Source organism: Dunckerocampus dactyliophorus, chromosome 14 (assembly GCF_027744805.1).
Source record: "Dunckerocampus dactyliophorus isolate RoL2022-P2 chromosome 14, RoL_Ddac_1.1, whole genome shotgun sequence".
NCBI lineage: Eukaryota > Metazoa > Chordata > Actinopteri > Syngnathiformes > Syngnathidae > Dunckerocampus > Dunckerocampus dactyliophorus.
In genome coordinates this window covers 16242605-16264866 of record NC_072832.1, presented here as the reverse complement: position 1 = coordinate 16264866, position 22262 = coordinate 16242605, and the positions used below count along the sequence as shown (strand labels likewise).

Below are 22262 nucleotides of genomic sequence, written 5' to 3'. Positions count from 1 at the left end.
AAGCTATTGCTGTCTACTTGTTCTTAATTATGGTATTTTTGTCAGCGTGTTAACGTGGTCATCAGTACATGTCAACAGAGAATGTTTACGACACCCATCTCTAAAATGACTCATCTCATTCCGCTTAAAAGTCCAAGGAAATGTTCTGATTTGTCCCTCACAGCACTCAAACGTTAAGTTAAATTTGTCAATGAAACAGGTATACTAAGGTCAGCAAGTCAATTGTATTGTAAGGCCACACCATTGTCTGTGGTTATGAAAGGTTTGCATTTCTATTTAGATACCATGCACACTACCAGCAAGGGTTTGGTACTCGCAGAGGTTGCACGTAAAAAATGAAACTGCCGTGTTGTGTAATTAGATTTAAAAGGTCATAAGACAGCACAAAGTTGGGTCAATGTAAGACCATGTCCACACGAATATGGGTATTTTAAAAACATTTTTCTTTGCGTTTTGGCCTCTCCTCCGCACGCAAATGTAGGTTTTTGTCCTTTAAAAACGTAGCTGTTGGAACACGCTGGCCTTAGCCAGTGCGTGTGGACAGGTAAAATGGAGGTTTTGGTTTGTGCCATAAGAAATGTGCAACACTATCATGTTTTTATTCGGGATGCAAGATATATACATTTTTCTGATACTGATAGGATACAGATAACTGATCCCTTTTTACATGCATTATTTTTTAAAATTTTTATAAAAAAAAAAAACTAGTTTGTGCACACATGGAGGGAAGAACGACTCAAACAGAGTTGGATTTGACAAACTGTAGATGTAGATTTGTCATGACCAAATATATGACATCACTACTATTAACAAAACAAATAAAAACAATAGCTGCAGCTCAGAAATACGAATGGTGGCTCCAAGTTGTTTACTAGCTAACAAACACCCGTATCGTTGATGGTAAAGGTGCTGGTCGTCCAGTGCCATCATTTCCATGATGAAATCACAGATCACTTTATCTCTGGTCGTCTCTGGCAACCTTTTTTTTTTTTTTTTTTTTTAAATCATCATGGTATGTTTGCAGAGCATTTGACGAAATGTCTTTCTCTCTGAGCTCAGGGGAAGTTACGACAGGCTGTTTACGTCATGTCACAGAAAAGGAGCACTTGATTTGCTAACGCACCTACAGCACAGTACGGGCAATCTCGCCTCATCGGAGGTTTTTTTTTTTTTTTTTTTAATGTTTTCAGATTTATCGATGTAGCGTCATGATTCTTCATATCAGCCCGATAATTACGGATAATAGGCCCAAGTTTTTAAACCTTAACATCAGAACATGAAGTCATTGACTTACGGGTGTTGGTTTGTTCTGTGCTGCGTACTTGCGCCTTATAACATGCACTGGCTATTAAAAACACATTCATTATAACACATTCAGGCGTTATAATGTGTGACCAAGTCAGCTGTGGTTGCTTTTTCAGGCTTCTGATAGGCCAAAATGCAAAACTCCACTGTGGATGGAGATTTCTGATGGAGTCAGTGTGGACATAGCCTAGCAATCGCTAGTAAAATATGTATACATAATTTTACATTTCCAATATATCATTTTTTTATTGGCCTTTAAAAAGCTGGAATAAACCATCCTGTTGCATACAAATGACATGCTCATCAACCGTAGGAATTCAAACATTGATGAGTGATGCCATGCCATTGCTTCTTGGTTCCATGTACAGCTGTCCCTCACAGGCGTTCCCAGAGCGCGGTACCAGGCCTCCAAGACAACGAAGCACACGGTGACCCTTTCACTGATATCAGTGACACCCTGCCACAGAAGTATGCCACGCTCCCACGCAACCGCAACCCTTTTGAGGGGGAGCAAGGGCAGCTGTGGGACCGGGCTGAGCGGAAGGAGAAAAAGGAGAAGGTCAGCCTACTAGAACGCATGACTGGCAAGAAGGATGGCCGCAAGAACAGTGATGGGGGTCGTTCAGGAAGCTCTGGAGACCTGCGCTCCCCCAACCCTTTTAGTGGCAACTCACCAATACACACTAACCCTTTCAGCTCCAACTACAAAACAAGGTACATTAAGTGTTTAGTTAATAGATCAAAGGACAGTTTATGATTTACGAGGCATTGCATATTTCCTTGATTCATTCATCACATCCATGCATTCTCATGCCATGGCTGGTGTCAGCGTACAGTTGCAGTTGTAAATATTATACATTGGTTACCATATTTTCCATGAATCCTCCCTTTTGGTGATCCTGCCCTATCACTGCACAGCATCAGGTGTAGAGCATGCCGTGCTACTGTTATTACTTTACGGTACAACACTAAGAAAAATTCCACAAAGCCATGTATAACAGTTATATGGCTTAAATGTTGAGCACCAGTACAACATACAAAAACTGGAATATATGTTACCTGTTGGCGCAATGACCAAGCCTGGGTTGACATCATTGATAAATATGCGTGATAAATGGCACAGTACAGCCGTCCCTCGTTGATGGCGGTTAATTAGTTCCAGAGCCGCCCGCGTTAAATGAATTTTTAAATTTGCCCTGTAGACATGAAATAACACGCCTGTAGTCACCTTTACACACCTATTATTCAGTTTTACACCACATTGCAACTCTAATGCTGCAGGCACCCAAGAGAGCCGCTAGCAAGCGAGCTAACCAGTTAACCTCAAATTTATTTCTTCTAAATTTGAGAAGCCAAAATCTTACCACTTCCACACGGGAAGGGAGGATAACTTTTTTTTCCATTATCATGTCAGCCGTGCCATGGCTGACTTCATGCAGTGTTAAGGTAATGTAATGTAAGGTGATTTCTCAATGTTTTGTGTCAATACTGCTGCCGAGTGATCAGAATACTACATATCACTTGTATTTCAATGTTTTGACTAATAATAGACCATAGTCTACCACAAAACGGCGATGTAGCTAGGGAGAGATAATCGCACTGCGATATTGCAAGGGATGACTGTATACCTGTTACTTATTCCAAGTAATGCAACGTATTAATAATTCTACCAAATAGGCTCAGCTGACATAAAAAGGACATTTTTACTCAGTGTCTAATGTATTGATCATATTGAAATTCCTTCATACACATTACAGAAGATACATTATAAAAATAAATATCAAATAACAGTAGTGGGGAAAAATTAGTGTCCAACAGCATTTAAAGTGAAGTGTTCTCGTTAGATATTACAACTCTCCTCTCGCTTTCTCTCAGTCTCTGTCATTCCGCGAGGTATTGCTGTTTTCATTGTGCCTGTTGTGTCTTTTTCTTCTATAAAGAGTTGCGGAGCGCTGCAGCTATATAGTACTTTATCAGAATAGAAGGTGTCATTAGTGGCTCTTTAGAGAGCGTTGGCTTGATAACGGGCCCCTCTAAGCAATCATAATGAGATCCTCTGCAGTGATACACCACCCAATTAACCACTTATCTTTATAGGCACTAGTCCATCATCTTAACTGCAGCCTTTGTCATTCAGTAGCTCATTGGTCAGTTGTAATGGGGTGCATTAATACATAGAGGTGGTTTAATATACATAATTATATGTATTTCAAACATAATGACAGCTGTAGCGTAATACTCAAGCACATCCGTCGCTTTCCTCTCACATATTTAAACCTGCTTGTTTCCACAAGAGAGCCTCATGACAGTTATATGCATTACTTACTGCTATGTCCATCTGTTTCATTACCTTGCAGTGACAAAAAGGCAGTTGGAAATGAAGTCATCACCCAAGGCCAAAGGAGCAGCACCATCGACGGCATGAAAAATGTGAGACAGGGAGCACAACTTGGCATGTCAAACCACATAATTATCCAGGTTATTTATTGTATTGCATGGTGCCACTATTACACAAACTTAAATTGCAACAATGGACTTCCACTGTAAAATGTTGAAGCTTTGTAATTGAGAACATGTCTCATTTGACGCAGCAGCTGGTGACAATGATCGATGTGACCTCGTCCTAAAAATTCAGATGTGCTACTCCACTAATTAGCCGCTACACAGTTAAGTCATCATGTCTGATCTGACTTCGAAGCTGTCTGAAATTGTCATAAGGTTATTTATATTGCTGGTTATTTATATTTATGTTGCTGCATAATCCACAGAAATTAAATTTATTTATCTCTTAAAAATGTTATGATACTACTGCTTAAATAACATAAAAATTATCTAAGATTTGTCATCTATAACAAAAAATTGGTTTTACAGCAGAGTAAGTAGCTCAAGAGATGCCTAAATGAGAAAGGCGATGCTGATAATGGCTTTCATCACCTTTCTTAGCGGGTGTTGAGGTCTGTCATTATCCACACATGTGCCCCTGCACAGAAATGGCAGCTCCCATTTCCTCCTTTTCAAGGCCCTAATTAGCCACATGCACGGGTGGGGTGAGGGTGGGGGGGTGGGGGTGCACAAGTTAGAGTTTTAAAATCTCAAAGCTTAGCTCATTAGAAATGGTAATGATGTTTCTCAAGAATACCCAGTTTATGCCTTATCTTTCCTTACCTATGATCGTAGAGGAATGGTCACCATTACTTGGCCAGTTCATGGTCAAAGCCAAGCCTTACACCACCAGCCACTGAAGCTCATTTTATTGTGAGAAACTGAGTACGTGTGCTCAGTCCAAAATATGTGAACCCAACCTCTCTTCCCTAATACTGGGGGTCTCAAATTTTTCATTTTTCCAGCAACCCCCTTTATAACACAAATACGTCAGACCTGTTGTACAGAAATTAAACAAATTATAATTTTCAAGTAAGCGACAGAAATTAAACAAATTATAATTTTCAAGTAAGCAATCTTGAAGCAAGGATGTCCAAAGTCAAGACAAAAATGGGACGAAGGGCAGTCATTTTATTATTTTATATTATTATTATATTAATTAAAATAAAGTAGCAATATTAGAATAAAGTATTATGTATTATAAATATATAGTAATTAATTTGCATTTATGTATTTAAGGTAAATTATAAAAAATAGTTAATATATCAATGTATGTTATACGAATATATTTAATATACCATATTATACAGTATATATTAAGAGAAAAAGTTGTTTTATTTTAAAATATTAGTTAATATATCATAAATATATACCGTGTATGTATATATATTCATATATACATTTTAATAGAACATAGTTTTTAATTTTTAAAGTCGGAATATTAGAAACAAAACAATTTTAGAAGCACTGGTTTACACAATATAAAATATCAAACTGGCTGCCTCATTTTTTTTATTTGTATTTTTTACCTCGCTGTGAAAAAGTTTGCACACCCATGTGTTAAAGCTTATAGAAAACAAACAAACAGTCCAACTTTGTTTTAAAACCAGTTTAAAGCTTATGTAACTGGTTCAACTTTAACATAATGAGAATATTATTATTACTTACTGTCTTGTATTAAAATTACTGGCAGAAAAGTGAACATTGTAACTGAATTAATTACGCCTTGGCTTCATGGATTCATTTGCAAGCAACTGAAGACACATGATACATTGTGGCCTTCTGTCGTCTTCAATAAAACCAAACTTTCATATTTTCTAAGTTTAGCTAGTTTGCATCCCTTGATGAAATGGATAGACTTAAATATTTGTCCATTGTGCTATATAGCTCAGCAGCAGTTGTTTCACACTTAAAAGGGACGTAAGCAGCAGATTCTTCCAGCTGCCTAAAAGGTGCCGACATTTGACAAATAGCATCTTATCCCGCCTTTTCTCTAGCACACACACTAGGGTTTGTTATGTTTGTTATCAGCTAATAATAGTAATTTGGCTAAGTTTACCTACTAACATTAGCTATCATTGATTGTATAGAACATTGTAACAACAACAGGACTGTAAACCGTCGGCCGCCCCTGAGGCTGCTTTTTTGTGTGTACGTGCCACAGACACATACGTGAATACAATACAATATAGCCGTGGGTGACAGCCCTGAACACCAAATATTTCATTCGGGCCGAACGGAAATTTACAACAATTTTTATGTACTTTAATTTATAATTGTGAGAAATATACTTTTTTTGTACAATCGGAAATTTACAACAATTTTAAAGTAGTTTAATTTACATTTGTTTGTACAATCGGAAATTTACAACAATTTTTATGTAGTTTAATTTGTAATTGTGAAACATCTTTTTTGGAGTCAATAAATTTAAGTTATGGCATATTGTTAAAAAATGCATACTATAAATGGGAAGCACAAAGCCAAAAAAAGGAATATTCTGAGCCAATAAAGCTAACTTAAATTAGGGTTGGTGAATTTAAAATTGATGATACGGTGATGCACCAGGTAAATCAATCACTTTGCTCAGGCCATATTAAAGGGAACTGTATGCAACTTGCTGCAGATAAAATTGGCTTTGTGCTTCCCATTTATAGTTATGCATTTTTTAACAATATGCCAGAACTTAAATTTATTGACTCCAAAAAAGATGTTTGCGGAGCCCCAACCTAGGCTTTGCAGTTTGAGAATCTTTGCCCTAATGGCCCTCTGTTCTTGTATTCTGTTTCAAATGGCCAAGTGGTGTATTTTAATTGCATGTTTGTTTCTTTGCCAGTCACAATCTTTCCTTTTCCCTGTGCCCCCCACTTCTCAGTAGCCTTTGTGCTCCTAAAAGTGATAAGGCACCTGGCAAATAATCCAACTCTGAGCCCTTTTGCATTGTCTGTGCTCAGTAGCAGAGGCATGGCTAAGGCATGGGAGTGCAGGATGATAACTCTGGTATTTCAAACAGAGTCAGCCATTTGCTGCACTATCGATTTGGGGGAGGATATCCAGCATTTAGGTGATAAAGTGCTTCCTCATTAAAAACGATTACAGCTCCTGTTGTTCTCATGAAATAAGATCTGCGCATAACGGACCATGCTGTTCTGGCAAAGTAGAATTTTCTCAAATGAGCAAAGGTGGGCTGGCAAGGAGTATTTGTACCTCTGCCAAGAATACGTGTGTGCCAAGACATTCTGTTGGCTTAGTAAAATTGTGCAAAAAAAAGTAGCATTTCTCTTTGTGGAGAATGTGGCGGCATGAGCCGAGGAACAACCCATTCAATTTTAGTAACTTTTCACAGTTGCACTAGCCAAACAGCCATTCACATTCTCACCATCACAGAGTGGAGATGAACACACACTGGCTGCACATAAGTCAGCCAAGTGAACCGCTGTATTATCAGTGACTTGAGGTCAGGACTTCCATTTGTAGAATTCATCGATGTCACTTCTGAATCTCAATAGCGGGCTTATCTTAACGTCTTGCGACTGGCCTTTATTAGCAACACTAAGAGATAAATGTGGCAATTTGTCACAATTGGGTGACACGTCTAATTTATCCCGAGCTTAAAGGGTAGTCTCACACCATAAAACATGATAATGTATCTATCTATGCATGAAGCATAACCAAAGGCAAACTGTTTAGATTGAAATAAAGCTTTTTGTGTGAATGTTTTCCCTTTGCAGGAAACAATACAAGGAAGCATGGCAGCCTATAGAAACCTGTCTTTCGAGGAAGTGGTGCAGGAACTTATCAAGCATAAAGAAGTGGTGAAAAAGAAAGACGCCCACATCAGGGAGCTGGAAGACTACATAGATAACCTGCTGGTACGTGTCATGGAGGAGACACCAAGCATACTGCGAACACCCTATGAGCCTAAGAAAAAGGCAGGTAAACTTGGTAAAAAGTAGATGAAGCAGAGAGAGAGACCGTATACTTTGGCAGTTGTTTGCGCATCATGTGGTAAATTGAAGCAGGTACGTTTGGTCTTAAATGAAATTATTCACTGGTCATCGTAGTTTTGAAAGTCATTCAGCTACCGATACTGTACATTTGAGGTACTTGGAATCAAATTTAATTTGGCGCATATACACATGGCTCCAGTGATGTACCGAGAGGTTCATGGTTGATAAGGCACTGCCTCTTTTTGACTCCTCAGTTGATAGCAAAAAAAAAAAAAAAAATCACTTTGGTTAAAAAAAATATCTTCAAATTGTTTTTTGTCAAATATTTGTCAAATATTTTGTCAAATATTTCTTAGTCCCATATGTTTTTTGGGTTTTTTTTAATCTGAAAAACATTTGCATTCTTACCTTTTTATCTGTATATGAAGTACATGCTCTCTATCCTTCTCCAGGAAAAGCTCCGATACTTGGTTGCAAAAGTCCAATCACTTCATGGTGAGCTTGGGCATATAATCCTCCATTTTGGCAGTAAAAGTTATTCATTCATGCAGCAGAGCGTAAAAATATCTTGCCTTTGACTTGCTGCTCTCCATCAAAAAAAAAATAAAAAATCCTCTCAATGGAAGGACAGTAGTAACACACACCTTCCAGCTCACGCACGCCCCCAACTCTCAAGATGAAGTAATGTACTGAAGTACTGTGAGCACCTCCGCGTAGGACATTCTATGTATTGTAGTGTCCAATTAGCAAGAATAATAGTGTCACACTTACATTAAAGCCATTACACAAGCTGTAGAAAATCATGGTCATGATATTATTGGAAAGATGCTGACAAACTGTCAAGCGCCATGCCATGATCCAACTCAGTACACAACACTGTAACTGATCAGGAAAAGTGCAAATTCAGAGATTTTACTCGAGAAAACGTTAACAGTTGGAATCATACAGAAAATACATTTATAATATATTAATATTTATTTTGTTATTATTTTTTGCGAGGCTCTGCCACACCTGCCTCCCCTGACTGCATGTCACTGCAAGGCTCCAATTGACTTTTGTCGTTTGCACTTGTGAAGCAACACTCAGCTTCTATCCTTTGCCCAGAAGCTCTTCAGGCGCAAAAGAAGTCACATTTGTGTTTCCTGGATGCTGCAGAAGCAAGTGTACGTTGTTTATTAAAAGGCGATTGTGATAAATGAACTCGCAACACTTGCGTTTATGCGTAAGCACACTTTTCTAAATCTGACATTTCGTCAGGCGGTAACAATTTAGTTCTCAGCTGCTTATCTTGGGTAGTGGGTTTTTCTTGCTTGTTTTGAAATGAACAAACGTAATATTCCTCATCTGAATTTCTGGGTTGTGTTTACTTTTAAGTGTGAAGAATATAATTTATGACTTATCTTTTATTTAGTGGGAAATGATTTTACTGACAAGTGCAATAATCATCTTGCTTGTATTATACCGGTAAATGTATTTTCCTTTTGAACACATCTTCGGAGTTCATCTCACCATTTGAATGATTCCGAGGGATGGGTTACATTCTTATCAGCTTTCATCTCTAATTCAATTCAATGCAAGTTTGTGGTGTGATTGTTTTCATGTTACCTACCGAACATTGCCTACAGACGGGACTAAATGCTGACACGGTATTGTTACGTGTATGTTTCATGTATTGCTAAGGTACTCTGTCGGATTGCTGCTGTATCCACATACCCTGAGCATGACACTGCTGTTTCGACACTGGTACAACAAGTGCTGGTTTTAAGAATATGGATAATTGATCCTATTTTATTGAAATGCTTTTCAATGTACTGTACCACAGTATATGACTGCACTTTTCTTTGCGTCTCATCAGAAGAGCCCAAAGCCAGTCATTTATTTCATAATGTATTTCCTACAGCACTAAAATATGAATTATTATGAACTCATTTGACTTTGTGGCATCATCTCATTATGATGTGAGTGAAGTGCAAAGGCAGCTGTTAAATCACACTGCTCGTACTGATATTAACAAAATGGTTACGACACTGTATTTTGTTTGTGCTAAATGGTCATGGCCATCTTTAGGTTTACTGTTTAGTCTTTTGAGAGACAGCAGCTGCATCCTCTACAGTGTTATAGCCTGCGTTGTTCATCATGTGACTGTCTTACCCCCAAAGTTACATTATGAAAAGGTTTAATCACATCTCCTCATTATCCCCCCACTTTGCTCTTTATGATACCAAATTACCAGGAAGATAAAGTACTGTTTCAAAGTATTGATTAGTTTTCCAAGGTGGGTATGTGTTTTTGTACTTGCGGCTTTTTTAGAGATTGTATTTTGTGTCGTGTGTAAAGGTACACCAACAAGGTCACCAAATCATCCTTGCCTTTCTGTTATTTCCAAAGAAATTATTTCATATAGATTGTTTTATTTTTACCTCCACAACTCTTGGACAGACAAAGGAGATGCATGTTTATACACAAGGTGTAATGAAGGAAAATTGTGTGATTAGATCTGTGCATTTGTGCATGAATACCTGACTAAATATGTAGATAACATTTAAGTTTCCCATTCTGGAACTCTCCACACTGATTGCCTTCCAACATGTGCTCAAGTGTGACCTAACCAACTGCTTTAGCAGGTTAAAAAGGATCGTACTCACCAAAATAATAGTCCACCTTTTTTGTTGTTGTGCTTTAAAATGTTTGAAAATGTTTTCAGTGAAGATTTACTAGTGCTTATTCTTATTACAGAAATGCCAGGTTTCCTCCAGGTCCCTCCTCCCCTCGCACACCTTTCATTCCTTTATTGCAGCGCCCTGATGAAAAACGCCTTAGAAAGCCTTGATGTGGAATCATTTCCGCATCATCTTTGATGGCAAAGCCCTTAAAGGCAAACTGCATTTTTGGGGAATTTTGCCCATCATCCACAATCCCTATATGAAACATGAACACATATTTCTTTCCTTTTTCTGTACATTCTAAAGAGAGAAAACGAGTTGGCATGAGCAAGCTAACAATGGATGTCATGGGATCTAACACTACTTCCGTCCACAACAGCAGCATAGAAAAAGCTGAAAAGGTCTGTTTGCTCTTACTAATCATGGCACACTTTTGGACAAATGAGGAATCAGAACCGTATCTTTTAAGCCTAAATATATGGAGGATGAGCTACACAGGTTAATCAGGTAAGATGCGCCCTTACCGCCCTTAGCACTTGTGCAAAATGTTTCATCGATAACACTATAATGAAAACAGTTACTTACAATGTCCTCTCTCACTGGAATGGCTGTGTCTTTCAGCACAAGACTCGTGCTCCCAGTTGACCTGGTGAATTCAACGTCGTCTTCAGGTAAAAAATGCTGACAGCAAACAGGCATCTTATCGAGTCTTCGTAACAAAGTTGAGAGCCAGTAGTATCCACTCTTCAGTCTGTCCAGTTTAGTTGGTACCGTGTGGAATCTCAAAGTTGACCAGATTTTGGGCTAATTGCCACAACCTTCTACAATACATGTGCGTGGCATGATTTATGACCTAGCGTTGACGTTTTCAAAACTCGCAAACAACACAGCTGCAGTGGGTAGTATACTGCCTGGCAGTGGCTTGTGAAGCTGAAACAAACGAGGCGTTGTGTTACTTCGCCAGGAAAATATAGTTCTTTGACGTTTGCTGCTACAGTAACTTTTTTAGGTTTTTTTAGGGCTTTATTGTCGTAATAGGTGGGCCCCCCATGACGTGCATGGTTAGCTGGCTCATGCTAACTCGTTTTCTCTCGTTAGAACGCACAGAAAGGGGAAAGAAATATGTGTGCATATTTCATATAAGGATTGTGGATAATGGCCAAAATTCCAAAAAAGTGCAGTTTTCCTTTAAAGGCCCGCCCGGAGGAGGAAACATCACCAGATTCTTCTGTGGGGGATTGTTACTGGGGTGGTGCACTGAACTCCAAAATGCAGACACCTTAGTATGAGCAAAATATGATAATTTATTGACACTCGGAGAATGTGAATAAGGGTGAAGAGAATCCTCTGTGAGCAGCAGAGGGCAGGCAGGGAAGAAGACTTCCTCCCCTCCCATACCTGTCATTCCTTTATCACAGCGCCCTGATGTGGAATCATTGCCGCAACATCTTTGATGGCAAATCCCTGAAAGGCCCGCCCAGAGGAGGAAAGCCACCAGATTATGATTTCACCTAAGGGTGGGTCACCTTCCTTCCAGCCCGACCCCGCTGCTTTGTTCATTGCCCAGCCTTGCATGCTCCGCCCACCGAGGACCCCCTCCACCCCATTCACGTACTCAAGTATCAATAAATTCCCACACTAAGGTGTCTGCATTTTGGAGTTCAGCCCACCACTCCAGCACCATCCCTGACAAGAAAAGACAAATTCACCACCTGATATAAAATTTATACTCGGGGAATTGAAATTTTTGTACAACTGAGGCATTTTTATCGCCAAAGAAGGTCTTACAAAATACACATCAATAGATTTCTATCATTTGGATAGACAACATGATGTCATTTATGCTCATTCCCACCAGGTGCCTGCAGAGTGAAGGCATGCAGCATTTATTTACTCAAATGGTGAAATAGAAATACTAAAGATGAGATGCATTAGACACATTTTCACCCTCAGGAGATTTAATTCACACAAAGAAGTGGAGTGATTTCTTGAAATGAAATAACCGTGCCTGTCTTTTTTTTTTTTTTTTTGCCTTTTAGCTGCTGTAATATCATTTGGTTCTTTGCTAGATGTCAGGCAGCAACACGTGAATCTAAAATGAAAAGCATTTACAAATCATTTTTCAAGCACAACACTAAAAGGGGAGTGACTATCCTGATTATACTTCTTTGCTGCGTCTTTGCATAATGTTTTTCATGCAGTCAATGCACCTGTTTGAATATGCAAAGCACTAAATATGCTTGCTTGAAGGTAATATTTCCTATAAAATATGGTCTGATTGCTGTGTAGATTTCTAGTGGGTGAATGTATCCTACCCACCGTGAAAAGCGTTGGATTTTTGTTTTCCGATTTTTGACCAAGGTGATGTAAAGCTCGTCATGATTCCCATAATTCTGCTCTTGCAGTATTCTTGCACTGCAGCGCTTAACAATGTTAATAATGTATACGAGTTTTAAAATAAAACACTTTTCTTTCTTTGACAAAATACACAACATGGGTTTCGTTCTTCAAATGTTACTTATGAATGTATTCAGGGTCTTCTATTTAATTCATTCACTTGCCTTGAAATGTAAATGACAGAATATTTAATCAGTGTGCTCTTCATTATCGCATCTGCATGTTAATAATTTTATACGATTAGCGGGCACATTTCTCATTTGTTTTCTAGAGTAGGTACTAGTGAGTGTACCTTCCTGAAAGGTTGGAGGTAAACTGACTTATATTACATTAATATTTGCCTTCAATGGCCAGGTTGAGGTTTTTAAACCAAGATGTTTGGGAGTAAGATTGTAGTGACTTTTTGTTGTGCAGGGGGATTTGGGAACACATTTGTGTTTAAGGTTTAGGCAATGGGGACTGTATGTCAAGTGCCAATGGAAGAATGCTTAGTGTACCCAGTGATTAAACAAATCATTTTAGGCCAGACTGGCTCTAACTGGATTCTAAAGTTAAATTGAATGTAGTTTTAAAAGGCACACACGAGATTGTATTGTCCTTTTCAATAAACTCACTCTAAATGCTGCTGACTCACTGCTCTTGTTTTTATTTTTTATTTACATCAAACAAAGATTAAAAGCACACGACACAAGTTGTGTTGCAACAATTAATCCAAGTGATTATACAGTTAATCAACTATTTTCGAATTTGATTTGGTAAGCAGACCCTATTATCTTTGGGTTTTAGGCAAAACAAGATATTCACACATCAACTTTAACTTTGGTAAACGGTGATCGATATTGTTGCCTTCTGATACACTGCGAACCAAACCACTAACTCTTGGTCCGTCGAGGGCGGGGGTGTCCATAGTGCGGCCCAGGGGCCATTTGCAGCCTTTTTTTGGGGGGCTTTTTTTGTGTTTTTTTTGTTGGGGTTTTTTTGGACTGCGGCACATTTTAAAAATATAATTTAACAAGAAAACAGGGGAAAAAAACCCAGCAAAAATTGAATAATTTTACAAAAATAAAGTCAAAATATGAAATGTTAATAAAATTGTAAATTTAAAAATAAAAAGTTGCAATCATTTTGCGAGATGTTATATTATGAGGGGAAAAAGTCATTTTAGTAGCATAGTGGAAATATTAAAGAAAAAATTGTTACTTTTTTTTTTAAGTTGTAATGAGAAACAAACAAAACACCAAATAAAGTAATTATCGGTTGTGGAAAAAGTTATGTTACGAGAATAAAATTTACAAGAAGAATGTTGACATATTGGAAAATTTAAAAAAAAAGAACAGCAGACATGGAAAAAACAGCTGCAGTTTTACAAGAATAAACTTGTAATATTGTGAGGAAAAAATATGCTACATTTTAGTAGCATAGAGTTGAATTATTAAAAAAAAAATATATTTTTAAAAGTAATACTATATAATAAAGCAAAAAAGTTGTAAGTTTTGGAAAATCAGTTTGTGGAAAATATTCTGATATTATGGAAATGAAGTCAAAATATTACAAGAAAATTTACAATGATTATTTAAGAAGAAAGTTAAAATGGGGAAACAAACGAGCAAAGACCAAAGTTCATACTAAAAATACGCTTTTTCACTCATGTCATATATGCAGGCCATTTTTTCTTGAATTAGTCATGGAAAAAATAAATAGACCGCCCGTGTTTCTTCAGTTTCTTGTTCATTTTAATGCCTGATACAACTAAAGGTACCTTTGTCTGGACAAATATAACAATGACAACAAAAATAGCTCATAAGAGAAAACTTTTTTGTCAGTACAATGCTATAGCTATTCATGTAAAAACTTAAGTGATTTTGGTTTTTATCAAGAAAACCATGGAAGTTGCTGGATATCAGCTCTTATGAGCTCAATTATGAGCTATATTTATCATAATGCCTGATACAACTAAATGTACATTTAGTTGTATCAGGCATTAAAATGGATCAATAAACTGAACAAACAAGGGTGGTCTAATCATTTTTTCCATGACTGTGTATATCACTTCTAAGCATATCTAGTACAAAAAAATCACAGTGGCCCTTGCATCCTTTCATCTTTTTAGATACGGGTATGTGGCCATCGGTGAAAAAAGTTATCTTACGAGAATCAAATTTACAAGAAGAAAATTGAAATAGTTGGAGAATTTTGAAAAAAGCAACAGCAGAAATGGGGAAAAAAACTGCATCAATTTTACAAGAATAAACTTGTAATATTGTGAGGAAAAAATCATGCTACATTTTAGTAGCATGTTGGTGGAAAAAGCTTGGACACCCCTGGTCTAGGGCCTAAATTTTTACTCGATTAATCAAAAAAAAACAAGCTTCAGATTAATTGACTAGGAAAATCTTCAACTGCAGCCCCTAAACACGACTGATTCAATGGAGTGCAAATGACTGCATTTCTCCTAAGAGTTCTTTTATTTTACACTGGAAATTAAACTACAATTTGCTTTTTTAATTGTGTTGATTTTTTTTCTTTGGTCAAGCATGTGTCTCTCCCTGCTTAAAGCGGCTCTTTATTTTGTCCTCGAGGAATTCCCATGCCTCCACGGCGGAGGCGCGGCATTGTGACTGCTTGTTAAAACTCCACTCTCATTTGCCTATGTGTGCAACAAGACTGTGTGAGAGACTTGGTGACAAGAAACACTTGTGTTGTTTACTGTCTGATGCTTTTGTTGGTGGCTTTGCTTGCCACCTAGCAGGTTAAAACCATGTCCCCTCTCCTGTTAACTCAATAATTAAAGTGTGGCAGCTGCGGCAGAAACAAAAGTTACCTGGGAAACCAAGAAAAATTCCAGCTAGTTACCCCCTTTTAAAATGAGGGTTATCAGCAAAATTTAGATGCAGCCATGCTCACAGACAACATGCATCATGATTCATTTTCCATCCCGTGTTAGCTTGTCCTGCCTTGGAAGACATACTGAACACAGATGAGTTTGTAATTGGGCTTTATGTAGGTGTCGCCTATTGTATTGATAACTAATTTGGCCCGCTCATTGTCACCCTTACACATTCATCACCAGGTCAGATTACAAACGTGGCAGCTTGTGCGGCGTTGGCACGTGTCACCCGAGTGCCTCCTACATGGAAGCCCATCAGCTCCATGTGCATTATATCATATTGCTGTAATTTGAGGAAATATCCAACAAATGTGTTACGTAAGATTCTGCGGATGCGAGAGAGAAGCAAGCGTGCCGCGGGTCACCTGCACGCCTTTTAAATATGGATGGGCGTCATAGCGGGGGATCAGTGTCACCCTGCACGCGTCTGCGGCTGAGATGGCCTCAGGCGGTTACTGAGGAACTTGTTTGGGGAGAAATTTAGCAGATGGATGAGGTGTTTTTTAGGGAAAAGCAGACCTGTTTAAGCAGCTGGCCTGAACTTGGTGGATGCACCGAGGGCCAGATGTCAAGGTTAACCCTTTCAGCTCTCCAGAGTGTCAGACCCCCACCCAGTCCTCTTTTGTTGCACAGTTAGCTCATGTAAATAGGTGCTTGACATAAATCAGGCGTCAAATGTGCCGCCGACGCTAATGTTGCCTTTTGTGGTGAAGGTATTGTTTTTTTGATGGCTGCCACGCGTCTGGTATCAGGTGAACAAAGACAGATGACTACTAGAGGAAAGACACAGACGGCACAGGCCCCGACTCACTGAGATCACAAAGAGTATACACCGACTGTCCACCACCGCGAACAACACTAATAAACATTGTTGAGTTAACCTCTGGCGCCGTCAATCACAACTGAGCAGAATTGTCGATAAAGGATCTGATTAGACTGTGGAAGTGGTGAGAGCATTGTAGCCTGGTCGCTGTGTGTCAACAACCACAGTTGCATTCAGAAGTCTACATAAACCACCATGGGCGTAAGTGGCATAGTTATTGTGGGCTCGGAATGTTTTATTTGAACCGTTCGTTTTTCGGGATGCAGTGCACCAAATTGGCAGCAAAACAGCCTCAGAGCATGATGCTACCAGCGCTCTTAGGTTAGAAAGCCTCACCTTGACTCCTCCAAACGTACTTCTTGCCGTTACGGGCAAACAGCTCGGTATCTACACTGCTGACTGAGTGCAGTTGAGAGAAAATATCAATAAAATACAGTACATTCAAATGCGTGTACCTAATTATTGTTTTTTAAAATATATTTGAAGATGTACTGTACATTGTATAACCATTCCCTCCTGAAAAAGAGTGGTTCAAATGTAATGTACATAAACATGTGACAGTAACGGTACATAAGGCGTACACATTGTGTTTGCTCCTCCATACAACTTGTTGTACAACGTTGTTTGTGTTGTCAAAAGAGTTTTTTTCAAAACCTTTGATTAAAACTCATTCATTTAAAAGTGCAAATCAAGCATTCATCGGAAAATTAAGAATAACAGTAAATAAATTCCAGCATTTTTGATGGAAATGTTACAATTGAGATGTCAGGAAAGAGTTCCCTGCTATCATGAAATATAAAAAAAAAATGTGATATTTTCTTGCCTGGTTTTATTCATAAAATGAAACTGATACTTAATTTTAATATGCAAATTGGTTAGAAAATAACAATTGTAATTTTTGCTTGCTATGTCACACTTTTGGCACAACTTTCAGGAGAATGTGCTTATTTAGTTTAGACATGCTGCACTTGCCATCATAATATACATTTTATCGAATTTTTTGTCTGAATTTTTTCCTTTACATTTGACATCCACAGGTTCACAAATTGATTGAGGTTTTACTTCTTTTTTTTTTAAAATAGTTTTTAGTAATAATTTACATAATGTCATATGTGCAACATGACTATATGGAAAAATACATGTTTTTCTTTTAAAACATGCTGGTACTACAAAACGTGTGTAATTTGTGCAAATTAAACTTCATTATTTGGGTTATCTTTGTTTCTTGGTATGGTGTGGTCATAGAGTAGAGCAGAGGAGGGTTAAATTGGGTTAAAACATTTGGCGGAGGGGCCGTTTATGCATAGGTAGCATCAAAAAGGACGTTGTACTTGCTCACTGTGCAACGGAACGGAAACGCAACACATCCACAGCAAGTTAACGCAACACATAAATCAACAACTAAGTGCAACAACTTAAACTCAAAACTGTTATTTCCAAATGCCCGCAAGGCATGCTGGGTAGTTCAGCTGAAACAACAATATGAACTATGAACAATAAAACATTGGATATCAAGAGTATCCTTGTTGTGACAACTTCCTCAACTTATTTTGCATTCTAGCAAAACATGGCAAGATGTTTGGGAGAAAGTGTACCACAAGCGACCCAGCATGCCTTGCGGCATGAATAAATGGGTGTTTTTTTGGCATGGTATTGCGTGTAGATATTTGTTTGTATGCCCACATGGTGCCGTAGGTAAGGTTACTTTGTGCATCGTGTGTGTTGACGTGTTGTGTTGTGTTGTTTGGATGGCTCATTGTACAAGCTACAGGTTGCATCTGACGATTTTGGCAACTCAAGCGTGCCACAACAGAAACTGCAAGTCATGTTGCCAGCTACACTTTCCATGTTCAAGGTTTAAAAAAGGAATTTGGAAAAGCCCGGTGGGTCAGATTAAGACGCTCGGGGTGTCTGGAGTGGCCCGCGGGCCGCAGTTTGCCCAACCCTGTAGTAGAGTATAGCTTGCGCACTGATAAAGGAAAAGAAAGAAGATGAAAAAGTGTTAAAAAAAAAACGATTTAAATAAAAATACAAATGAAAAGTTTAAATAAAATAAGAGCAATTTTAATTAATACGAAATAGATAAAAATGTACGATAAATAACTAACTACTGGAGTAAAAATCTGACAAACGTGTAATTCATAAATAAATGACTGTAAATTAATTAAATTAACATATTTATGGTTATCAATTAATTAAGCGCATTGTTTAATGTTTTAAGCTGAATAATTAATGTAAGTATTGTTAAATTGAATGTTGTTGCTGTCGCGTTCCTGCATGTAGTAAAACGTTGTTGCTAAAATTCCTATCCCATTCCGTTTTTCCATGATTCCATTATTAGCCATTATTGCTAAAATGGAAAAAGAAATACTGTCATTGTAGTAGTATTGTTGTACTTCGTGTGTTGTGAGTTTTCATGGACCAGACATTAAATTTGACCCCGAAGGAACATTTTTGTTTGGGACCCCAGAAAGTACAAATATTTGATTTTTCCCAGCCAATCCGTGATAATGAATAATTAAAAAATAATACATTTTTGTGATACAGCAATATAATGATTATAATACAAACACTCAAAAGTAAATAAAGTTAAGTTAATAACTTCATTATGAGGGTTCAAATGTACATTTCCAAGTTTTTCAGTGGGCGTTGATACTTGATATAATGACAACAGTTCATTTTTGGATGAATTACTTCATTGCAATGTTCTAAATGAAGGGATGTGTCTTTTTTAGAGTTATTTAATACTTTTTTGTTACTTTTTTTTTAATATTGTGGATTTTTTAGGCCAAACAAAACCAAAGTGCCATTCGACTGTCATTACGACTGTGAGCTGCACATGCATGTGGTTAAATGCTATGGAACGACACTGCGTGACTGTGTGAGTGAAGGTGTTTCATTTTCAACAGTGTGAAGAATGCATACAGCATTCAGGCTGTATGCATCCCAATTGGTATTGTTTCTGATAGCTTTGGGCTATGATCTGTGATCGTCACGGCAGCAGACATGAACTGTGCTTTAGATTGCAGTGGATAGATCACATTAAAAGTTTATTGCAATAGCTTGCTAAAGCCATGCTAAAACTACAGTAATACAATCAATCAATCAGTCATCTCCTGACTTCACAGTAAGAGGAGCCCTGCTGGAATGCTGCTAAGCTGCAGATGTACCAGCCAAATTACTCCAACGGGGGAATTACCAGGCCATAAATCCAGACGTCATGAAGACAACTGTAGCCTATTTCACGGTAAGAAAGAAAGAAAAAAAAAATCCATGCAACTTGTTTTCATTACCTTCATAAAGTAGGTTTTGCTGTGCGGAGCTCAAATCGCTGTGGACAGATCTAAACATGTTTGCATATAAACGTGCATCACGTAGCCGCGCCATGTTGTGGCAAGCCTTTTCAGTTGAATGATTTGTGACATGATGAACCCTAAGAGCAACAACCGCCAGCTAAGTCTCTGTGTTAACATAAATCTCCAAACATTCACACATAGTGTACTTAAACATGCTCACATGATAATGACGGCTCAATATTTAATACAGTGAAACCTCTAAGCTACAATGAACAATATGGAATTATTTTAAAGAAAATGATAGTTTCTAAAAACACCTTTGAACAGGTTGTCTCCGAAAATGGGCATTTTTTTTCCACCGTAAGTCGGTAATAATTGACAAGTATGTGATAATTCAGGTCAAATGTACAGCATACATGTGCCAAGTGTTCAAAAACAGGTGCGCCGCACCTTGACGCCAGGGCCAGGAGTCGAACATAGCGGAGGAAATTCATCTCATCTCTCATCTCATCTCTACTAAACAATGGCAGCGCACTGCTTTCATCTTATACACTCATCTTTGTCCGGTTACGGCGGTGAAGTGTTCAAAAATAGGTGCACCGCACGTCGATGTCAGGACCAGGAGGCCGCAGGACCAGCAGACATGTAGTCTCAAGTCTGAGTCCCCTTTGCACAAAATCGATACAGACAGGTAGGGCCGCGCAGCTGTTGTTGCCTATACTCTCCGATCTATACTCCGTTATGTACTCTGTCGCCAAATGCCTTGCCTTTTGTCCGCTTTTAAGCAGACTGTCCCCCACTTAAAATGTACACTGTAGGAAATGAGTGATTGTTGTAGCGGGGAGGGCTTTTTGCCAGCCAGGACAGGCATGCACATGCACACACAGTGAAAAACCACAGTCCACAGAGTGGATTGTCTCGTGCAGTGCCGCCATCCCAACGATCTACAGTATTTCTATTTTCATTTTCTATTGGAAGTCTTCTTTCAAAATCCGAACAAATCAAATTGCTTTGAACTTTAGAGGTGCACTATAGATTTAGCTTGCCATAACAGTCAAGACCATTTTTCCCATTTTATTTGAACAATTTTGATGTAAGTAGCAGGCAAACAGACAGAATGTAGTCAACACAACCACTGGCATCACACATTTGGCAGCAAGGGGACGTCATTATTACTAATTAAGATGTATGAATATGTTGTCTGGCTCTTGACTTGCCGTTTGGAAAGGGACATTTTTTCCATCAAGCTCCGAAAGTGCCAAAGTAGACAAGGTGAGGGTACGGGCACAGGTTGTGATGCTGCAGTGTGTACCTACGGGCGCACTTTAGCTCAGCTGGCATACATGGAACTGACGCCTTTGGGTGCCAGCAGCTAAACAAGCGTGGGTTTGAGTGGAGAGTTTCATATGTTTGGGCTGTGCTCAAGCAAAGTGTGCCAATGTCTGAGTGGCGGCTTTCATGGCGCTTCTTCACATAGATGCATTCTCAGGTGCGTCTGGTTGATGCATGATGACGACAGTTTACAGCTACTTGTCTAAACAAAAGAAATATATATACTGCTGCAGACTTGAATCAACACAATCTTTAGGTTTATAAAAGCTGTTTCTTGTGTTTTGCTCACAAAATTCAAGTGTGCGCTGCCCTTTTATTGTTGAATTTGTGTTGGTGTGAAGGTGATGCAAAAGAGGAGCAAGAGCTGGATATGAGTGAGATGCAGATGTGTTGGCAGGGTTACAAGAGCCTAAAGCACACCATGTTTGTTTGTTTTTTTTTAACCTCTGCCAAGGTCATGCATGCTTGCTTGTGTGTTCATGAGATTACGCAAAAACAAGCCATTGAAATTGGGCAGATGTCCGAAATTACTGGTAGATTTGCACAAAACGTCCTGGACGAGTGTGGTAAACAGCAAGATAGCATGTATTACATTTAGATGCAGAGCTCGATAAAGGTGTGGATGGTTTTTTTTGGTGTCGTTTTGTGTCAAGGAAAACACCAGCGGGTGATGACAGAAACATTGCGAGAACTGTAAAGAAAGACCCCAAACTATTAATGACATCAGCAACAAGGACAGGAGTGGAGGTATCACTATTTACTGTTCATACAAGACCACATGAACAAAAGTACAATGGCTACACCAGAAGATCCAAACCACTCATTAGCAAGAAGGCCAGGCTGTAATTTACCAAAATTTAAAAATAACTTGTGATGTAAATTGAAATCCTTTTATTTTTTCTTATCCGTTGGGGGAGTTAACATACTTTGGATGATCAGCGTGTGCTGCTTCCTCACTGCTCACCTTTGCAGCACCTGCCAGCGTGAGTCCCATGATGCATTTATCATTCTTATTGGTGCGTGACCTGCGACCTCACATAATGCATTGCGTCCCATCTTCAGTGAGAACAGAGGTGTAATCACTCAGAGTAAGTGAAAACACCTGTGGGAGTGTGCAAAATGTTCTCGTAGTGCTGTTGTTTGCAAATGTTATGGCTGCAACACTTGTTCATGTTTTGTTGTACATGTGCTTTATGATTGTGTTTTACAATTGTATATCTTCAAGAGTTC

At 38.5% G+C, this 22262-nt stretch overlaps 1 protein-coding gene across 6 annotated transcripts in view; it reads left to right on the top strand.

Moving 5' to 3' along the window:
* Positions 1 to 19647, top strand: part of LOC129193942 (rab11 family-interacting protein 2) — a 30606-nt gene extending 10959 nt beyond the window's left edge. The window contains exons 4-8 of one of the 6 annotated variants that reach the window (XM_054798765.1): positions 1674 to 2019; positions 3663 to 3735; positions 7416 to 7556; positions 10919 to 10968; positions 19533 to 19647. In XM_054798765.1, the coding sequence (XP_054654740.1) occupies positions 1674 to 2019; positions 3663 to 3735; positions 7416 to 7556; positions 10919 to 10942 (584 nt within the window). In that variant the 3' untranslated portion in view covers positions 10943 to 10968; positions 19533 to 19647. Of the gene's footprint in view, positions 1 to 1673; positions 2020 to 3662; positions 3736 to 7415; positions 13468 to 19532 lie in introns of those variants that run through there. The other 5 variants (XR_008573655.1, XM_054798767.1, XM_054798764.1 and 2 more) reach the window with 5 other exon arrangements.
* Positions 19648 to 22262: the final 2615 nt, after the last annotated feature.